The 19,301-nt window shown below is 46.7% G+C and overlaps 1 protein-coding gene across 2 annotated transcripts in view; it reads left to right on the top strand.

The window, feature by feature from the left end:
- Nucleotides 1–19,301, top strand: part of NEK4 (NIMA related kinase 4) — a 178,249-nt gene that overhangs the window by 52,063 nt on the left and 106,885 nt on the right. For both annotated transcript variants that reach the window (XM_078661914.1, XM_078661915.1), the window contains exon 6: nucleotides 8,626–8,752. In XM_078661914.1, coding sequence (XP_078518040.1) covers nucleotides 8,626–8,752 — 127 coding nt within the window. The remainder of the gene's footprint in view (nucleotides 1–8,625; nucleotides 8,753–19,301) is intronic.

The following is a 19,301-nucleotide window of genomic DNA, read 5'->3' as shown; positions in this document are numbered from 1 at the left end:
AGCGAGCTGTTTGCGTGCAGGCTGCTGGATGAGTGGGAAGATTTTCTTCAGGATCCTTATAATCCACGTCCAGGTTATGATAGTACGATTAGTTTGGGCATTGAAGTTGAGTTCAGGGTCCATCGATACTCAGAGGTTCTTGGCCTTTTTCCCTGGAGTAGGACACGTTCCTAAAGAATGAGGCCAGCTGCTGCTATTCCAGCTTGATGCCCCTGGGCCAAAACCCATCACTTCCGTCTTATCCCCGTTCAGTTTTAAAAAGTTACATGACATCCATTCTGCCACTTTAGTCATGCAATATAGAACGTTCCCCGCTAACAAGCATACATTCTTTGGGATTGACACCATGATCTGAGTGTCGCCTGCATACGACTCTACGTCCGTTCCAAAGGAATGGATAATAGCTGCTAGGTGTTCCACATAAAGGTTAAAAAGTGTGGGGCTTAGAGAAGAGCCCTGCGGCACTCTACAGGGCAGGGAGAAGACTTATGAGTAGAAGTGCTGAGGCTTCACCTTTTGAGATCGCTCCCCAAGGAAGGAGGACAGGAGGGCTAAGGCTTGATGTGAGATGCCAAGACCCTGGAGTCTACCAGGAGGGTAGGAGAGAGGGTGTCAAACACTGCAGCCAGATCCAGGAGTATTAGCAGCAGTCCCTGTCCCTTATCCACTCAATGTCTGATATTATCCGTATATTAAAGCGGTTTCTGTCCCATGATGTTTTCTAAAGCCAAATTGGGAGTCATTGAACCTAAAATACAGTGCTCATGGCCAGTAAAAGGGTTAAATAAGGCCTAGTTTTGTAGCATGAACCTATTCAAGAGTCTTGCTGTGCATAATCCCTCCATCTAGTTATTCGGTCAGGAAAAGCAAGTCAAATAAAATAAACACTTTTAATTTGGGGATCAACACTGACTGAGTCTGTATGACTCACAAAGATTTCGACCGTACATCCCAGCAATGGTCCAGTGCATGACTGCCATCTGCAGATTGCATTTTCTACCATGAGGTTTGAAAGCATGCATCTGAGCAGATTGTCAGTGTTTTAGCAATACTCTTCTGCCAACTGGTGTTTTTAAGAAGTATTAAAAAGAAATATGCTGTCGCCGAAAGGCACCTGCAGTCGCCATTTGATAATTTCCATTAATGTACAACCAGTTCATTTTCAGAGCTTCTCTGTGACCTTTGACCGTATAGGCAATTCCGTCATATAGAGTGACTTTTGAAAGAGGAGTTATTTTCTCTGTTGTTCCAGTGTGTTTTCAGTGATGAGACTCTAACATGTACCCTCCGCCTTTGTTAGTAACACATGTGTGAATCAGGGCGAGGTGTGCAGTTAGTCATTAGATCACATTGGTCCCAAGAGTCTGGACTGATAAGAACTTGAAGTCGATCTGATCCCTGGAGATAAGTTACCTCCGCTATTCTTTCAGGAGTCCAGTTTTACCCTGAGGATGACTAATTGGCAAAGGGAGAATATTTTTCTAAATCAGATGACAAACAGAAGAAGCAGTCAGGCTCTCTTTCAGTTCTAAATGTAAATATTCTTTTTTTAGTTTTTATTGAGTTACATGACCACAAGTGAAACGCCTCCCCAGCACACACACAGCCAGCCCCCCACCACCTGGAAGAGCCCGCCAACATGACCACTTTACAGCAGAATGTCCCGCCCCTGAATGTCACAGATTAATCCTCTATTGTAGGCATTCCCCCCCACACACTTGACCCTCCAAAGAGAGCCCCCCATGCTCCATCTAGTTGTTCTCACACTCTAAACTATCCTCGGCCATCGCCATGGGGTCCACACTTCCTTAAATTTACCCGAGCACACCCTGGCACGGTACACCAGCCGATACTCCCTCATGAACCAATCTACATTAGAGACCCATTCCGCCACTGCTGTACCACTTACCCCACCCCAGTGCCGAACTTCTGGCTACCATCAATGCCACATTATAGAACAGGAGCTGATATCTACTCCATGTATGTTCCCCCACAGATTTCCCAATATCACCAGCTGCGGGGTAAAAGCAAGGGGGGAGCCCAGCGCCGAAGTAATTCTTCCCTGCACTGCCTCCTCCCAGTACCCCTCAAATTGGGGCAGTCCGACCGCATGTGGAGCAGGGAACGCCTTTGCCCGCAAACACTCCGACAGCGATCCATATCCGCCCTTCCCATCAGGTATAGGCGGGACTGCATGTAGTAAGCCCTATAAGCAGCTTCACTGCACCAGCCAAAAGCCCGCCTGGATTGCTACTTCCCATGTGTACCAACTGGCTTCACCTCAAGCGTCAATCTCCATCCTTCCCAAATCAGATTCCCATTTACCACGGAGTGTGGTCAGTGGGGGCTAGAGAGGCATAGATCTGAGAGACAACATACTTGTGAAAAGAGGCCCCCAACACCCTCCACTCTAAAGGGGCCTCATCTGCCACCACACGGAGCAGGTCTTCATGCCCCCGCAGTATATGTTGGATCTGCTGGTAGTGGAGATACTGTACCCCGTCAGTTCGAATTGGGCTTGGAGATCTTTGAATAGGATCAATCCCCCCCTCCCCTCAGATGTCCCCCATCTTGGATATCCCCAGTCTATCCCATTTCCAGTGAACCCTCCACTTGTTGCAGGCCCGTCGAAGGGGGTCTCCAGCATCACATGTCCTTTCCAGCCCGTAGCCCGAGTGGCCAACCTTCAGACTCTAATCACTTGAGCGGTCGGGTTGAGCAGAGAAGCCAAGCTCTCATTTCGTATAACCAGCGGAGGTAGCCTCCCCCGGATCCAATGCCCTTCTGTCTGCTTACACAGACGGCTCCTGCTGCGTCATATACAACCAGTCGTTGATAACATGCAATTGGGATGTTCGAATAACATAACTTCAGATTCAGGAGAATGACCACCGCTTTGTCTTACTTTCTCGTAAAAACAGACAGGGCAATCCTTGTAGGGCAAAAAGAGTTTTGTGAAGGAATGCAGTGAAAGAAGACCACAAGACAACCAGAAAAGTGTCAAAAACAACATATAAACCAACTCGACAACACAGATATGCAATTTTATTCTGTCTCTTGTGTTGAGTGTGGAATTTAAATTAGATTAGATTTTCTGGTTGTCTTGTGGTCTTCTTTCACTGCATTCCTTCACAAAACTCTTTTTGTGTTGTTTGGACACATTTTCCTTTCGAGCATGATGGTACCAATGATGAGAACAGGGCAATCCTGGCGAGTACCTGCCAGGGTCCCATTGGTGGTGCGCCCGTGAGGTGCCATCTTGCTCTCACACACTTTTTCCGTTTTTCATGTGTTACTATCTGACACTAAGTGTGTGTATTTTTGTTGTTTCGCAACTGGATGTTTACTTTCAGGGAATGGGCGATACTTAAAAGAGGCACATCATCAGGATATACTGGCTACCCTGATAACTAACAAGCGGGGAGTAAGCCTTGTAATGATTATACAACACACAGTATACCCAAAAATGAGATGAAGGTATAAATGCCCACTAGGTCTAGGTCTTTTTTGCATTTGGTTACCCATAAGGTAGGCCCAAAAAACCTCTTGGGCAGGGTGCAGTGTATGTGAAAGGTAGGACATGCCCTGGTGTGTTTTGCATGTCCTGATAGTGATTTACAGCCCATTTTGTTTTTCACTATTGCAAAGCTTCCTGTTCACCATAGGGCAGAATGGGAAGTTTGTTTATAACATCTTATAAACATAACTGGCCCTTGGAACTATGTGGGAAAATAAAATGTAGTATGCCCGAACTCAGAATATAACGATGCATCTTTTAGTAAAGGTGATTTTTAGGTTTCGCTGGAGGGCGGAGCTCTTAGCTCCGCCTCCAGAGAAATCTCTTGATTTCCAGTAAGGAGAATGGAATACGCCCCCCTGTCCCATTGGCTAGCTCCATAAATGGAGGCTAGCCATTGGAACAGAGATCTGTCCGTCAAGGCCGGACCAGATTCGGGGGCGTTCCCGAGATTTTTTCCCAGGGCGGAGTTACGTTTTTTCCGTTCCCTCCCCTTTCACTGATGCGCTGTCCATTTCCGCCCCCCCCTCGCTGTCCTGTGCACGTTTCCCGCCGTCCGTGTCCTCTCCCGCCCCCTCCCGCCGTCCGTGTCCTCTCCCGCCCCCTCCCGCCGTCCGTGTCCACTCCCGCCCCCTCCCGCCGTCCGTGTCCACTCCCGCCCCCTCCCGCCGTCCGTGTCCACTCCCGCCCCGATTGATGGATCTAGAGCCGGTGCCCACCCGGCATTTGCCCGTAAAAATCAGCCCCCGCCTGCCTACCTAAGGAGAAGGGCCGCTGCGCTGCCCGCAGCGACCCGGAAGTGGTTGGCCGGCCGGAAGTGCCCGCCCCCGCAGCCCCGGGGGAAGAAAGAAGAAGCATGGCGGCCGGTTTGCAGGGCTGTAGGTAACGCTTGTTAGAGCTTGTAGTTCACTTACCCGGTGTAGAGATATGATGAAAATTAAAAAGATGGTCTTTATTGTTAAGAAGAGTTCTATTTTGTGGAGCGGTTTAAAGGGTTCGTCATTAGCTATGTTAACTTCCACGTGGGCGTCGGTACCCATTCGGATTAACCTATTCTCTTTGCTCCCACTAAGAATCTTTTGATCCGTGCTGCATGGTATAAGCTTTTCCCTATGTGCTCCCTCTTGTAAGCAATTACTGCTGCCAAGTGGACATTTAATGAAATGTAGGTTAAGCTATTCTCTAGTGGAAGCGTTAGGTACCTGATCACTGTGGTGTTGTGTGGTCTGCTGCAGATCAGTTCCTTCTCGCTGCACCACAGGGCATATCTCTTCCATGTAGCGTGTCCTTGTGCTTGGTCTTCTAGCCTCTTTTAGAATGCCCATTGATCTCTTGGGAAGACCTAGATGTCCAGACTCTATGTTCACAGGAGCCACGCTGCTAGACTCAGGCTGTTCGGCTCCGTATGGTGAACCCTGCCTCTCTGCATGGAGACCAGGCTGTGAGTCACAGGCAGACTTGTTATGTTCCCCTGCGCTGTTTCTCCACAGAAACCAAGCTCACCACAAGAAAGAAGTATCACTTCAAGCCATTACCCAACCACATACACGCTTAGCTAGACTTTGACCAGCAATATCCTAACCTGGAATCAGCATAGCACTCATAGCCTTGTGAACAGAATAAATACCACTATTCCACTCTTAATTAGTACTCACAACTAGGATTTCAAGTAATTCAGGGAATCATAAACTTCAAAAACTTCCACAGACACTATACCTAACTGCAGTTCTCCAAAAACATGTAATATCTTCACATAAAATACACAGCACAGAGTCAAGACAAACAAATCATCATCAAAATGTAATAACCATCAACTGACCATAATATGTCACATACTCGTGACACAATACCCAAAACAAAATACCATAATTCAATACAGGCGCTATCACCAAAACACACAAACACCGTGTCTTAAGATAGGTGCTACACACACCTCAAAAACTATCAACTCACCTCACAAGACATAGCACCCTTTAAAATACTCACCAAACCAACATTCTGAGCTGCAGCGCCAGATCACAGTTAACCCCTGCCTCACTAAGTAAGATTTTGCAACTTGAGGGTCTAATTATCAACTTATTACTTTAGGATAGTGACAAAAATCTGCCTCTTCCACAAAAGCATATATTTTTCAAATTGTTCTACAAAAAGAGAACACGAAATTTTCATAGCACCGCGTTTCATAAAAGCAGCAGTAAAATGTGAACTAATCTGCTACTGTTTTTTTTTTTAATCCACCTTGTACATTATTTTCATTGACTAACAGTGCCCATAATGTGTTGCACAAAAGAAATTGTACATTTTATCAATGCAAAAACCCAGGAGAAACAATGAACTGCTTTTGAACTAATATAACATTGACTGTTAACGGAGGCTCAGCAGAGTCGCTGCGCAATGTTGCAAGATCAGAACATCCAGACCCAGGGATGCTAGTGAAACATTATTACATAAGCCCATGGTTTGCAGCTGAATTTAAAATTCAGCTTTATTTTTCTGAAAGCAAAATAAAACATGAAGGTGCACAGCATGTTCACAGAAAAATAAACATGCACTCTTTTATAATATAGCCTAGAGCTAACTAAAGCAAACCTAAATAGGACCCATAATACAACACCACTCATCTATGTCCTTGAGGGGTCGCTGGGCCTAGCAGCTGCTACCCCTGATTTCCAATTCTTGCCTCTAGCACTAGCCTGGCTCCTGCTGGCCTCATAGGTGAAGCTCCAAGAGGAACAGAACAGAAGTAAGACGAGGCTTCACCGGACCAAGTGAAACGAAACAGACGGTGCGCAGCGGAGAAACGAAACTTATTGCTGGGCGCGGTAGATTAATGAGGGAATCCTGAGTTAGCTTCTGCCGTCGGAGGGTGGGGCATTGGCGAGGAGGAACCTCACATAACAAGCATTTACAATGCAAAGGTTTCGCCTTTGGAAAAGTTTGAGCTATTGGCATTGTAAATGACAAAATTTGTATTTATCTGTTGGTTTTGAAAACAGATAAATAAATGGCATTGTCTTTTACATTGCTAATAGCTCTAACTTTTCCAAAGGCGAAACCGTTGCATTGTAAATGCTTGTTACATTCTGTGTTTGAAAATGCCACTTTTAGGAAGTAGGTATTTTCTTGCTCAGTCACCCCTTGTGCCTCTGTTGGAATGTGGATTGCTTGTCTGACGAAAGATGGCTAGGAAGCAAGGGTGGCTCCCGATAGTCTATGTAGGTCAGGACAGGGCTGAATAGACCTGGGCTGCAATGGGGGAAAAGGAAGGAGATTTCCTTGCACGTCAAAGGGCCTGGTCTGCCTCTGACCAGGCCGTCTTTACCCCCTGCCAGGAAATCACACCAGAGAAGGCAGAACTGGTTCTGGCTGGGCACAGACACCCTCTACCTAGAGATTCCAAGGATTTTTGGATACAAATACTGGGGCCCAGACCCCTGAACTTTAGAACTCTTTTAGATCAAGAAGACTGTTGAGAAGAAGGGCTGGAGAAGCTGTTAGGAACTACCACTTTGCTGTGTGCTTTGCTGTGTTGGCCTACAGTGGATGCTTCTGTCTTGGGTAGTGAAAGGCCTGGACTGAACTTTCTGCAATCTACTTTGGGAGTTTCTCCAATGGCTTGAGGTAGAGCTTGCCCCCTGTTCAAGAAGTCTCAGGAACAGCAAAGACTTCAAGCTCTTCTGCCCTCAGCACTGGGAACTGCGTGTTTTGTGCTACAACAGAAGAGAAGCAACCCGACAACATCTACGACACCGCTGCCAACTCCGTGTCCTGATGGCACCACAGAGGGCACTACCGCGACCCTGGTCTCACCGACTACGCCTGCTGATGCCGCCACCGAGCCGCTGCTCGCAACGCGACCTGTGGGCAGCGCACTCTGCCTCGCTTCAGGACGACACCCTGGCCTAATCGAAGACTCCGCTCCTCACTGAAATCGACGCCGCTGCTTGCTCCATGGTTCAAGGGCACTGCTCGTAAAGTTACACGACGCACCGCCCTCAACCCGCACCGCAGCCTTGGCCTACCGACGCCGGCGCCATCGACTCCAGTTTGTCAGTCGTTGACAGCGCTTCAGCAACGACGACTCTGCTTCTTGCACCGTGACCTGCCAGCACCGTGACGAGCACCGCCTTCATCTTACACCGCGACCCTGGTCTCACCGAAGACGCCATCTGACGCTGCGACAGAGCCGCTGCTCGCACCGCGACTTGAGGGCACTGCACGCCCCACCGCTGCACTACGCACCGCAGCACCCTGCGCCTGCCGACGCCAGCACTCCTGACTCCAACAGAGAGGAGATCGACCTGCAACGTGTGTGACTTTGAGGGCCCGGACGACTCTTGCACCGACCTCTGGAACTGACGCCTGCGGACACCGTGGTTTCATAAGCTCAACGAGAAGTCGCCGACGCCCTGCATTTCTAAAAGGTACTGTTTGCGGATCTTCCTGACACCGTAGCTGGTCCGCTACGCTGCGGTCAGCCAGAACTGTTTGGATTTGTTTGCTCACAACGCCGTGATAGCTCTGGACGGAGCTATTGACATCAAGGAACTGTTTTAAAGCGTATTTTGATTACTGTGGATTTTTAAGTACTGTATTTTGGATTTTTATCGTTTTTGGTCTTGCCTTAAGTATATAAAATATTGGATATTTTCCTAAACTGGTGTGGTGTCCTTTTGTGGTGCTTACACTGTATTACTGTTGGTTATTTGCAAATGCTTTACACACTGCCTCTAAGATGAGCCTGGCTGCTTGTGCCAAGCTACCAAGGAGGTGAGCAGGGGTTCTTTTAGGAGTGTAACTCCCTTGCCCCGACTAGAGTGGTGGTTTCTGCCTGGCATTGGCTCTTGTGCTAGCCTGACAAAAATCCCATTTCTAACACCTGCGTACAAACGTCTTCAAAGGATTAATACATGCAAATACATCTATTATGCAGTTCTGAAGGCAGTTTCTTGTTATAGGTCTTCAGCGTTTCAAATGCGGCCCCATGCTTTGGTACGCTTTATTCTTTAGTCATTTACTCTCCAAAGAGCTCATGTTTAATGCACAATCATTGCTGTTGTATTTGTTAATATTGTAATTAATTGTTGTAATTCAAATCCTGTTTTAAGGAGACCTGCAAGAGCCCCTAAGAAGACCCCCCATCATAAAGATGAAGCAGCTGCTCCTAATGCTGTTCCACAAGGAAGGAGTGCACCTCGGAGAGCAAGCCCGGCACATCCCAAGAGCCAGAGGGAGGTTGGTATTGTTTGTCCTAGTGAATCTTTGCCCATCTATGACTGTAATCTCATGTGATGGAATACATGGCACTTCGTGACGTGCAGTCAGACCCAGACCACGCTCCATGTGCTCTCAGCCCATGAAGTGCACCTGTGAGGAGTCTCATAAGAGGTAGACACAGTCTCATTGAAATCTCTCTCCAAACAATGAGTGTAAGAAACCGCTTGGCCCACCTCTTATTTCTTTTCACTGGATTGCTGGTATTTTGACTCCTCACATTGAGTGGTCATTAACTAGTTTCTCCATATGTGTGTTTCCCTTAAAAATTGGTGAAAGGTTGAGAGGATCATTTTAGGAGTTATGTTCGGTTGGCAGAGGAGATAAATAATGAGATTAGGCATGTAAATGTAAATGTGTAAATGTAGGTGTACTTATATAACGCAAACCTGTCACCCAAAGGGCATCCTGGCGCTTGCTTAGGGAACCCGTCCTGGTATTCCCCTGTGAGAAACCCCGGCAGGGTGTCCACAAGGTGAAAGCCAGGCATCCCGCCGCGAGGGGCCGTAGTGGAGATTAAGCAAGCTAATGCCCAGAGTTGCAGAGTGTGACCCCGTGATTAGAGTAGGCACCGGAGCGAGAATTGTCGAGTCCGTGGAATTTTTTTGAGCCCGAGACCCACCGAGGCGGGGAATCGAACCCACGGTCGATCTCAGCTTCCGGGTCTGCCGCCTCTAACCACTGAGCCACGCTTCTCCACGCATGCGTGTTCAGTGGGACCTAGGTTCATGGGCCCCCAAACCAGTCTGGACGAGATCCTAGAAGATTTACTAGATGAGAAAGCAGATTAAAAGTATCCTCTGCTGATGTATCCCTTAACTATTGGTATGTGCTAAACGTAGGTAGGTAATATTTTAGAAAAGCGTATGACTATCCAATCACCTTCCTTTTGTTCAAACAATTTGAGAAAACTGAATACTGTAGCGTACAGTTGTTTTAAATATCGACCCTGATGCATAACATATTACAGATGCTTTTAACATTAGTGTATGGAAGGCTCATGTATATATACTTATAGATCAACGTTAATTGTATTTGTTGCCTTTCTCAAGATCTCTTTGTTTATCATTGTATCCTAGTCAGAGAGAGTTATAAGAAATGGTAGATTCTGCCAGTAGCACATGTTACATAAGTGCATCGTGTCATATTATATTTGTTTTGTTCTGTCTGGAGAATGTCAGGGTTGTCAGGCCCTGTTAAAAATAAAAAATATGCAAACAAATATTGGCAAAGCCAATCTTTACAGTGACTGGCAAGAGCAATTGGCTTTGGCAATGTGTTTTAGCCATGTTTTATTCCACAATTGCTGCTGTTTGGCACGGCTAAAAGTTAGTGGTGTGGAGTATTGTAGAGTTGAATGGCATAAAGTGTCAGGGAGTGGGGTGGCATAGAGCGTCGTAGAGTGAGGTGGCATAGAGCGTCGTAGAGTGGGGTGGCATAGAGCGTCGTAGAGTGGGGTGGAAAAGGTCGAAGAGTAGGGTGGCATAAAGTGAGGTGGCATAGAGTATCGTAGAGTTGAATGGTATAGCGCGTGGTAGAGTGGGGTGGCATGGAGCGTCGTAGAGTGGGGTGGAAAATAGTGTCGTAGAGTGGGGTGGCATAGAGCGTCGTAGAGGGGGTGGCATAGAGCGTCGTGGAGTGTGGTGGCATAGAGCGTCGTGGAGTGTGGTGGCATAGAGCGTCGTGGAGTGTGGTGGCATAGAGCGTCGTGGAGTGTGGTGGCATAGAGTGTCGTAGAGTGGGGTGGCATAGAGCGTCGTAGAGTGGGGTGGCATAGAGTGTGATAGTGCGGTGGCATAGTGTCATATAATAATAATAATAATAATAATAATAATAATAATAATCCACATTTAGTGGAGTATCATATCGCAGACTGGAGTAAATTGGAATATGTTCGAAGTGGAGTAGATTTGGGTGGATTAGGGAGGATTGGATTAAAGTGGAGTGGGTTAGATTAAAGTGGAGTGGACTGGATTAAAATAAAGTGGACTGGATTGGACTGGATTAAAGTGGAGTGGAGTGAACTGGATTAAAGTGGAGTGGACTGGATTGGGAATAAAAGTGGAGTGGAGTGGATTGGATTAGATTTGCAGTGGAGTGGAGTGGCATGGATAGAAGCACAGAACAAATCCCCAAGGAGTTGTCCTTTCACAGTTGCTGTCAAGTGCAAAGCTCTCAGACATCTGTCCCCAAAAGCACATTCTAAAAAACAATGAATGCGAACTTGGGTAATGTAACTTGTGCTAATGTAAAGCACTCCAATACCTTTGGGTTGGATCAGGGGAAAAAAAAAAACTAGACTTAAACACTGTGGTGTACCCCAGAGTTTTTCAGTCTAGTTTGGGTCGAATATGTTCGGTGTAATAAAAGGAAATGTTGCCATTGTTCGTGCTGCAGCCGGGCGTGTTATCCTGCTCTATTCTTTTATGATTGGAAGTTCTGTCTGGGGTTATTGGGTGCAACCATTTTGACATTTTTGAGACTATATCTTCTTCAATCAATCAGTTGTTTATTTTGATTCATTAAATCATAAAAACAATACATAATTCTAATGTTAAACAAAAAACAATAAATGTACCCATAAGTGAAACAATTCATTACGCATTCTTTGAAAAAGCAAAATTGAATCCAGAACATAGCTAATTATCTTAATTTAAAAAATCCACACACTCCAACCCCACAAATCAAATTCCTCCAGTTGAACTGCAGAAACAAGACATTTTGAGACCGCGAAGCAGATGAAAGAATTGGCTAATGGTAATAGATTGATAAATGCTAGTCTGAGTTCGTGTTCACCTCCCTTCATCAGAGCTGGGCCCAAAAATGTACCTCTGGAAATAGCATAAAAATGCCAAACAAATGAACTGCATACATGATTGTTTTGAGACAGATCACAAGGGCAGAGGGGAGCGTGATCAACAAGATTGCATGTCTGAGGAGAGGTCAACTACCCAGCCCATTTTAGAACATGTTAATAAGACACGTTTATATGAACTCAGAACTATGTGCCAGTAATGTTCAATATGACACGTTTTAATCAGAATGCAAGACCTAAGAGGGGGATTACATAATTTAACACTTTCATGTTCTATCACTATCTATCTGTACCTTGTAGCTGTTAACTCAATATTCTTCTGAGAGATGGCAGAGGTGGGACGCCCACAGCACATACAGATCCAACTTATGAGAACTGAGCTCACGCTTTGCAGACATAGAGGACTCAGTCTGCCAAGGAGGTGCCACCCAGAAGCACTCTCTGAAGTTGGAAAACTGTGAGCTGGGCCCGCCTGTATAAGGAGACATATATTTCCTGAAAATGGTCTATCTCAAACCTCTCCAAACACATTAGTAAGCTGAAGGAGTGTTAACAAAAGTGCACAGAGCTCAGGCTCTCAAAAGTTGTGCCCTCTGTCTGTGGGGCACATTGGTGTCTTTAGGATAACCCACAGGGCACATCGTGCAGATCTGGATCAGAAAAGGGCTTGATCGAACATACACAGGACACAACCTAAACATTGGTTATACCATCAGTACATACATGTGTCAACAAAAGAAGCTTACCCAGGTGGTAAGAGTACAAATGATCCTAAATGTACTGACGTGGTGAGAAGTTATTCATCCATAAAGAGTCACAAAAATCAGCATCAACAACCCCAAAGACCTTCATAAAGTGTAAAAGCTTCCTTGACGGATCGCCTGTACTTCTGTGGCACTCACTCCCTCACCGAGTCTCTTCGGGCTGTCCTTGAAGTAGCCTAAATGCCTAACACACTCGGCCTTTGCCTGAAGGCAGTTGGTGGTCTGGTCTGTCTTCAGTGAGTCCGTCTATTCCATAAAACCAGGGCTTGGACGCACTTGGCGCACCCGCTCAGCTTTGTGCGCCAAAACCATGGAATCTATATCTATATCTATCTATATCTATATCTTTATCTTTACTAATATTATAAAGAGAGAGCCCTAACCTTTGAGGCGGGTAATCTCAGTAACCACGGCACCAATCACAACACCCAATGCAGCATTGGAAAGGGCAGTTGCAGCAGAAGGACATGGGCTATACAGATGGCCACCATATACATTTGAAAGGTAAAAGAACCTTGCCAGCAAAGTAGTCCCTTGTGTGCGTGGGCGGGGCGCGGCATGACGACAAAAAAAAGCGTTCCTTAAACGTGTGTGTTGTGCTGGGGGCGTGACAAAGGCTGGGGGCGTGACAAACGACAATGGGCGCAGCAATTGCGCAATTGCGCGGGAGCAAGGGGCAAGACAAACGACAATGGGTGCGGTAATTGCGGGATTGAACGGGAGCAAGGGGCGTGGCCAATGGGCGCGGAAATGCACGGGAGCAAGAGCATTCAATGGGCGTCTGAGTTCAGCTGGAGGGCGCGCCAATTGTGCGGGAGCAAGGGCTGTGACAAACGACAATGGGTGCGGCAATTGCGGAATTGCACGGGAGCAAGGGCCGTGGCCAATGGGTGCGGCAATCGGCCGCCAACAATCACGCCACTTTCCTAAATTATGATGCCAATCGCGCACCTGGGCGTATGCGTTCAATGGGCGTCTGCGTTCAGCTGGAGGCGTGGTAAGTAACTGTTTGCTCTACTCACTTGTGGGCCTGCACGTTGTACTGGGAGCATGTCACACATACTGGGGCCGAATGCAGTGTGTGCCTTGTGCTGGGTGCGTGTCAAACAGACTGGGGCCCAATGCCGTTGGTGCTTTACTAAATTGCCGTTACGTTCCTGCCTTCACGCCATGTGGGTCCTAAAAAAATAATAATACCGGGAAATAACTTTCAAGGGTCACATAATTCGCATTGTAATACGGTCGCCGCTGGAGCTGGGCCTCAAGCGGGGGCACACGCCACTGAGCGTGCCTGCGGGGACAATAACTGCAGCGTCTTGTGCGCGCTGTCACTCAACTCTCTGCATAAACGAATTTACACACGGCGCCCAACGACAACCAGGGCTGAAGCCGGCCTCAAGCGGCGGCTGACGCGTCTATGCGGCACTGCTGGCACACTAACCTTGAAACTGACTGCCCTTTCCCACACGCGCAGTGTCTCTAGCGCGACCTGTCACCCACTCAACTCTTCATACCCGGACAACGTCGGGACGGGCTGCTAGTGTATAGTAAGCGTAGATTTTTGCTGCGATAGTCAGTGACTGGCACGTATGACTTGAGTTATGAACTGGAGCTAATGGAGACATTTCTAGTCCAGGCAGCCTATTTTACAATTAATCCATGCTGCCATCGGAGCAGAGTGGATTGGATTACAGTGGAGTGGATTGGATTACAGTGGAGTGGATTGGATTAAAGGGGAGTGGATTAAAGTGGATTGGATTGGATTAAAGTGGAGTGGATTGGATTAAAGTGGAGTGGATTGGATTAAAGTGGATTGGATTAAAGTGGAGTGGATTGGATTAAAGTTGAATGGATTGGATTAAAGTGGATTGGATTAGAGTGGATTGGATTAAAGTGGAGTGGATTGGATAAAAGTGGAGTGGATTAAAGCGGAGTGGATTGGATTAAAGTAAGTGAAGTCCAACATCTTATCAGCAAACAGACTCAGGATCTTTTTCTCAGGCCCCAGACTGTCTTGACTGCACAATTGGGAGCTAGCGGTAACTGCTAATCCCAGGTGCCAGAAGCCTTGTACATAAGCATAACAGTAGCCCAAGCCGGGTTTACCGTTGCTCCCACCATTACTGCTCTGTTAACTGTGAGTTTGTATAAAGTTAAAATTCTATGTATAGTATTTAGCTGTGACTATTAAAGTACTTTTTAGGCCTGGCCTGGCAACTTTAATGATCTTTTAGGTTCTTCTAATTAGCCAAAGGAAAAAAAGGTACATACATAAATACACAAGGCCTTTAGATCAAACCTTTTCAGCCATCGGCCCTAATGCGCTGTGAGTGATAGCATTTTGTCTGATCACATGTGGACAGCTGCCTGAAACAGAGCGCTATTCAGTGCCAGAACTAGTTGGCCATTACTCTAGTTTGTCCTGACGAAAACCTGGTAGACCCCATCTCAAGTTGAAACATGTAGACCACTATTTCACATTTTCACATAGATACAGCCGGTCATTGAAGCCAACTGAAGTATCTTTCAACTTATTTTAATATTGTTCAGTAGCTTCAGAATGAAAATCTTTTCAAAGAAGTTATACTTGGACAATTTTTAACATCACAAATTTTTATTGCACTTCACTCACAAAAAAACCCGCTCCACTGTAGTCAGGTGTCGCAGCGCACCCGGACGGCACTCGGCTGTCTGGTTGGTACCCCGATGATGAAGCATGTCACCAACCAGGTTGGTGAGTGAGGGGTCTTCTAACAAAAGAATATTTTTCTTTTGTGACTTCACTTTCTCCTCTCATCCCATTTAGGACCATTGATCTGGTCCTCTGGAAATACTCCTTATGTTGTTTATTGCATTACTCTAGTTTCCCATGTGTTTCTTATTGCTTTCCCGTTTTTATTTTAATATCTCGCTTACTAGAGGCATCTCTTCAGACAATGCTACTAAACCTCTCACTTGCTGTTCATTTCATCTGCAGTGCGCCACATACACAGGGCCACTGTTTACAAACTGGACAGCTAACTTGGGATTTTATTGTCAATTGTGTATCATTGTTTTCATGTTCTAAGATGGGCACCGCATTTAAAAGCAACTTGTCAGCCATCTTGAATCTGTATGACAATGAAAAAATATCACAACACTATTCTAAGATGGCAGCCCGCTGCTATGTTGAATTTCTTTACTTTTTTATTAAATGCATATGTCTGCTAGGTTTAGGAGGTATTTTTTCCTGTTTTCTTTTACTTTTCAATGGTTTTATTGAAGTTGTACACATCATAAATAATAAGACAGTACTGCCAACAGCAGAACACCCCATTACAGTAACACCCCAGTTCCCTCCACTCAAATCCCACCCAACACCAGATCAGTTGCGTATTAAAACATGACTCTTTACACGTCGGCGTCTAGAGCCTGAGCAGAACCAAACAAAGGCAACAATGCAGTGTTGAACAAGCCCAACATACGGAGCGTCTGTTTGTGTGTGTGTGAGGGAGCCGGGCCCCATAGTTTGTGGGAGAGCCGGGCCCCATAGTTTGTGGGAGAGCCGGGCCCCATAGTTTGTGGGAGAGCCGGGCCCCATAGTTTGTGGGAGAGCCGGGCCCCATAGTTTGTGGGAGAGCCGGGCCCCATAGTTTGTGGGAGAGCCGGGCCCCATAGTTTGTGGAAGAGCTGGGATGTGTCCACCAAGTCCCATGCAATGTTTTCGTGTTGCAGCAGGCGCCAAAGCTTGTGGAGCCAGAGATCATATCTAGGGGTATTGGGTTTCCCCGCAAGGGAGAGACTAGTTTATTTTGCAGCAAGGAGGAGATGGGATATTCTTTTTCCTGCCATGGAGTGATGGGAACAGAATTCCCATGGGGTCTGCCTAGAGAGAGCAAAGTCAGGGAGCTTGTCGAAGTCTTGGCCCAGGATCTGGGAGATCACTTTAGAAACAGCATTCCAGAAGGCCCCCAGATGGGGGCATGGGAATAGAATGTGTATGAGGGTGCAAGCTTCACCACGTCATCGCTAGCTAGCTTTGCAGGAGGTGGGATTGATAACATCTGGGGTAAGGTGCGGGTGATACAATTTTTCATAGAGGACCTATGTGCCCTGAGCCTGAAGGTTAAAGTTACTTATGTGGAGGAACTTCTCTTGCCACTGCTTGGTGTCCAAAGCAACCTTAAGATCTTTCTCCCAGTGCCATTGGACAGATGGTTTGCGGCACCAAGGAAGGCTCCTTCTCCCAGTGCCATTGGACAGATGGTTTGCCTGCTGATGTCTGTGTACTGAGGAGACTGTGAATGCTAGAGAGCAAGTGCTTGAAGGAGAATCGCGAAAGGGATTTCTAAAAGGGTGTAGGGGCTTTCTCTGGATGTGCTTCGATTATGTTATGCGAGGCCCAGAGGTAGATCTAGAGATAGTAAAAGCACTCGGCCTCTGAAATCCCATATTTGTGTTTGATTTCCTCAAAGGTTTTCACCCGGCCATCCATGTAGAAGTCCCAAAGGCGGAAGCAATGCCCCTCCCTCCAAATCTAGAAGACCTGTGTCTCCAAGCTCAGAGTGAACCCTTGGTTATCTATGATGAACGTGAGTGGGGAGGGAAAGAAGGTGAGACCCTGTTTGGTGGTAACGGAGTCCTAAACTGCTACAATGGCTCTGGTACCTGGGGAGACATACACGAGTCTGCCTCTCATAGTCTTGGGGCCCACGGGACCCAACCTAGTGGTCTGGATGCGAGGTTCTGGTCTATGAAGCATCATTGTTTATCGTTTCCCCCAAGCCATTTGGCCAAGTACCGCAATTGAGATACCGGATACTAATGCATCCCCAACACCTCCAACCCCCAATGGAGTGTTTTGTTCAGCTCTGGGAGGCCAGCCTCAACTGTTTTTCTTCCCAGATATAAGACATACAGGCAACTTGGAGACAAACAAAGTCCTCCCTGGGAATGGGGAGCGGCATCACCTGGAATAAGTACATGATGCACTGTAGTAAAGTCATTTTAAGAGCTGCGATGTCCCCTACCTTTGAGAGAGAGCATCATTTCTCCAGGCTGACAACGAGCACTTAGCCCCACATAGGAGGAATTCAAAGTTGAGTTTAGAGCAGATGGAGAGAGTGGGCGTTAAATAGATGCCCAAGTATTTGGTAGAGTTGCCGCCCATTGAAATGGCCTTGTCCTAGCCAGGCCTTCTGATTTTGTCATATTTATCTGTAGGCCTGCTGCGGCTGCTTGGAACTCCATAAGAAGGGGGATCAAGGCCTGACGTGTAGAGAGTAAGTAAGATGTCAGCAAAGGCGGTTCTTTTAAAGGGGTCCCAGCAGAACAAGATGTCATGAGTCTGTAGATCAATTCCAAGTTTCTGGAGAAGAGGCTACAAGGAGTAGTCACACAGTTGTATGAAGGGAACCTTCTTGTGTGCCTCTACGAACAAGGTCAGGGGCTGATGATTAGCCATTGACCTTAACCTTCCCTGTAGGGTTGCAGTAAAGTGCCGATATCCAACCCGTATCCTGTCACCCAGGCCAAATCTCTTGGACTTTGAACATCACTCTTGAATCAACAGTGTGGAAATCCTTCACAGTGCCTAGTGACAGGAGGACGGCTGCCCTCCCTTTCCTCCTGGCTGTATGGATAAGGTGGAGGGTGAGTTTCTGGCCTGGTAAAGTATGAAGCCCCCTTGGTCAACGTGTATCAGCTATGGCATCAGTCTGTCAAGGCAATTGGCTGGGGCCTTTGAAAAGAGCTTTAAGTCAAGATTTAATAAGGAAATTGACAGTGGGTCGGGTCCTTGCCTGGTTTGGGTATCAGCGCAATTGATGCCTCCGTCATGTTTCTGTTTTATGCTTTTATTCGTTTCATTTTCTTGCATATGTCTATTGAGTAGCTGTTGTGTTGTATTGCGGAAGAATGCAAGAATGAGTCGGTGAGTGGATGTAATGAGCGCAAGGAAGAATGCAAAGTGCATGTATGGTGAGTTATAGTGCACCGAAACTCACAAGTGACTGAGAGACACTTTCACGTATAAGCCAAACCCATTGCCATTGTCCACGCCTGTTGACTTACTGGGATGGAATATCGTATGACTCATTACATAAAAAAAAAAAAATACATATATACTGATTGATTGAACACTAATTGGATCGTGGAGGTTTTGATTGAAACCTGTTGCGTTTGTGGTTAGCTTACCCGGAATACACAATTTGGATTAAAGTGGGCCAGACCGCCATCTTTCTGGCTGACCAAATGTACCCACCCATTGGCGGAATCCTCTCTCCAGCCTGCTCTGACGCCTTGGTGAATCATGTCAAAAAAGCAGTAAAATATTGGCTGAAGGTGACCGCTACATTAGTTGTAGGATTACTTAACCAGAGATCCCCACAACATTAGGGCTCCCCTTGACACTTGCCTAGCCACTTCGGTGCGCATTGGCACGTTTCCTCTGGCTCCTGACTGGAGCTGTCGACGAGGCACGGATCTAGAGAGCCATGTGTTGACAAGTTCGCTAGGGAGGCTGTGACAAAAAGTGATACAGTGAACTCCGATTTACCTTTGGTTGTAGAGGAATGCGGTCCGATAAATGACTGAAGATGGATAGGAAACATCTGCTTTAAAGATGATGGCAGGTTATTTACGACAAGACACTCAAATCACACAAGTCAATATAGAGTGATGAAACTTTCCTACTGGGAGGCCTCTCCCCCTCGAAAGATATCTGAAGGATAGCGATGAGTGTCAGAGGGATAAGAGAAGGGAGCAGGCTGTGGAAGATGAGACGATTAGCAGGTGATTCCTCAACAGTTTGCAGTTAAGATTGAAAACGTCTGCTAGGCCTTGCATAATCCGCTGGAACAGCAAAACAAGGACAAGGACTAAAATGTCAGTGCGTTTGTTGCTACTTCATGCCCTTGGTACAAGGGGCTGATGGCTTCAAGAAAGGCCGTAG

The sequence above is a fragment of the Lissotriton helveticus genome, chromosome 9, assembly GCF_964261635.1.
Source record: "Lissotriton helveticus chromosome 9, aLisHel1.1, whole genome shotgun sequence".
Taxonomy (NCBI): Eukaryota; Metazoa; Chordata; class Amphibia; order Caudata; family Salamandridae; genus Lissotriton; species Lissotriton helveticus.
This window is presented reverse-complemented; position numbering and strand designations above follow the sequence as displayed.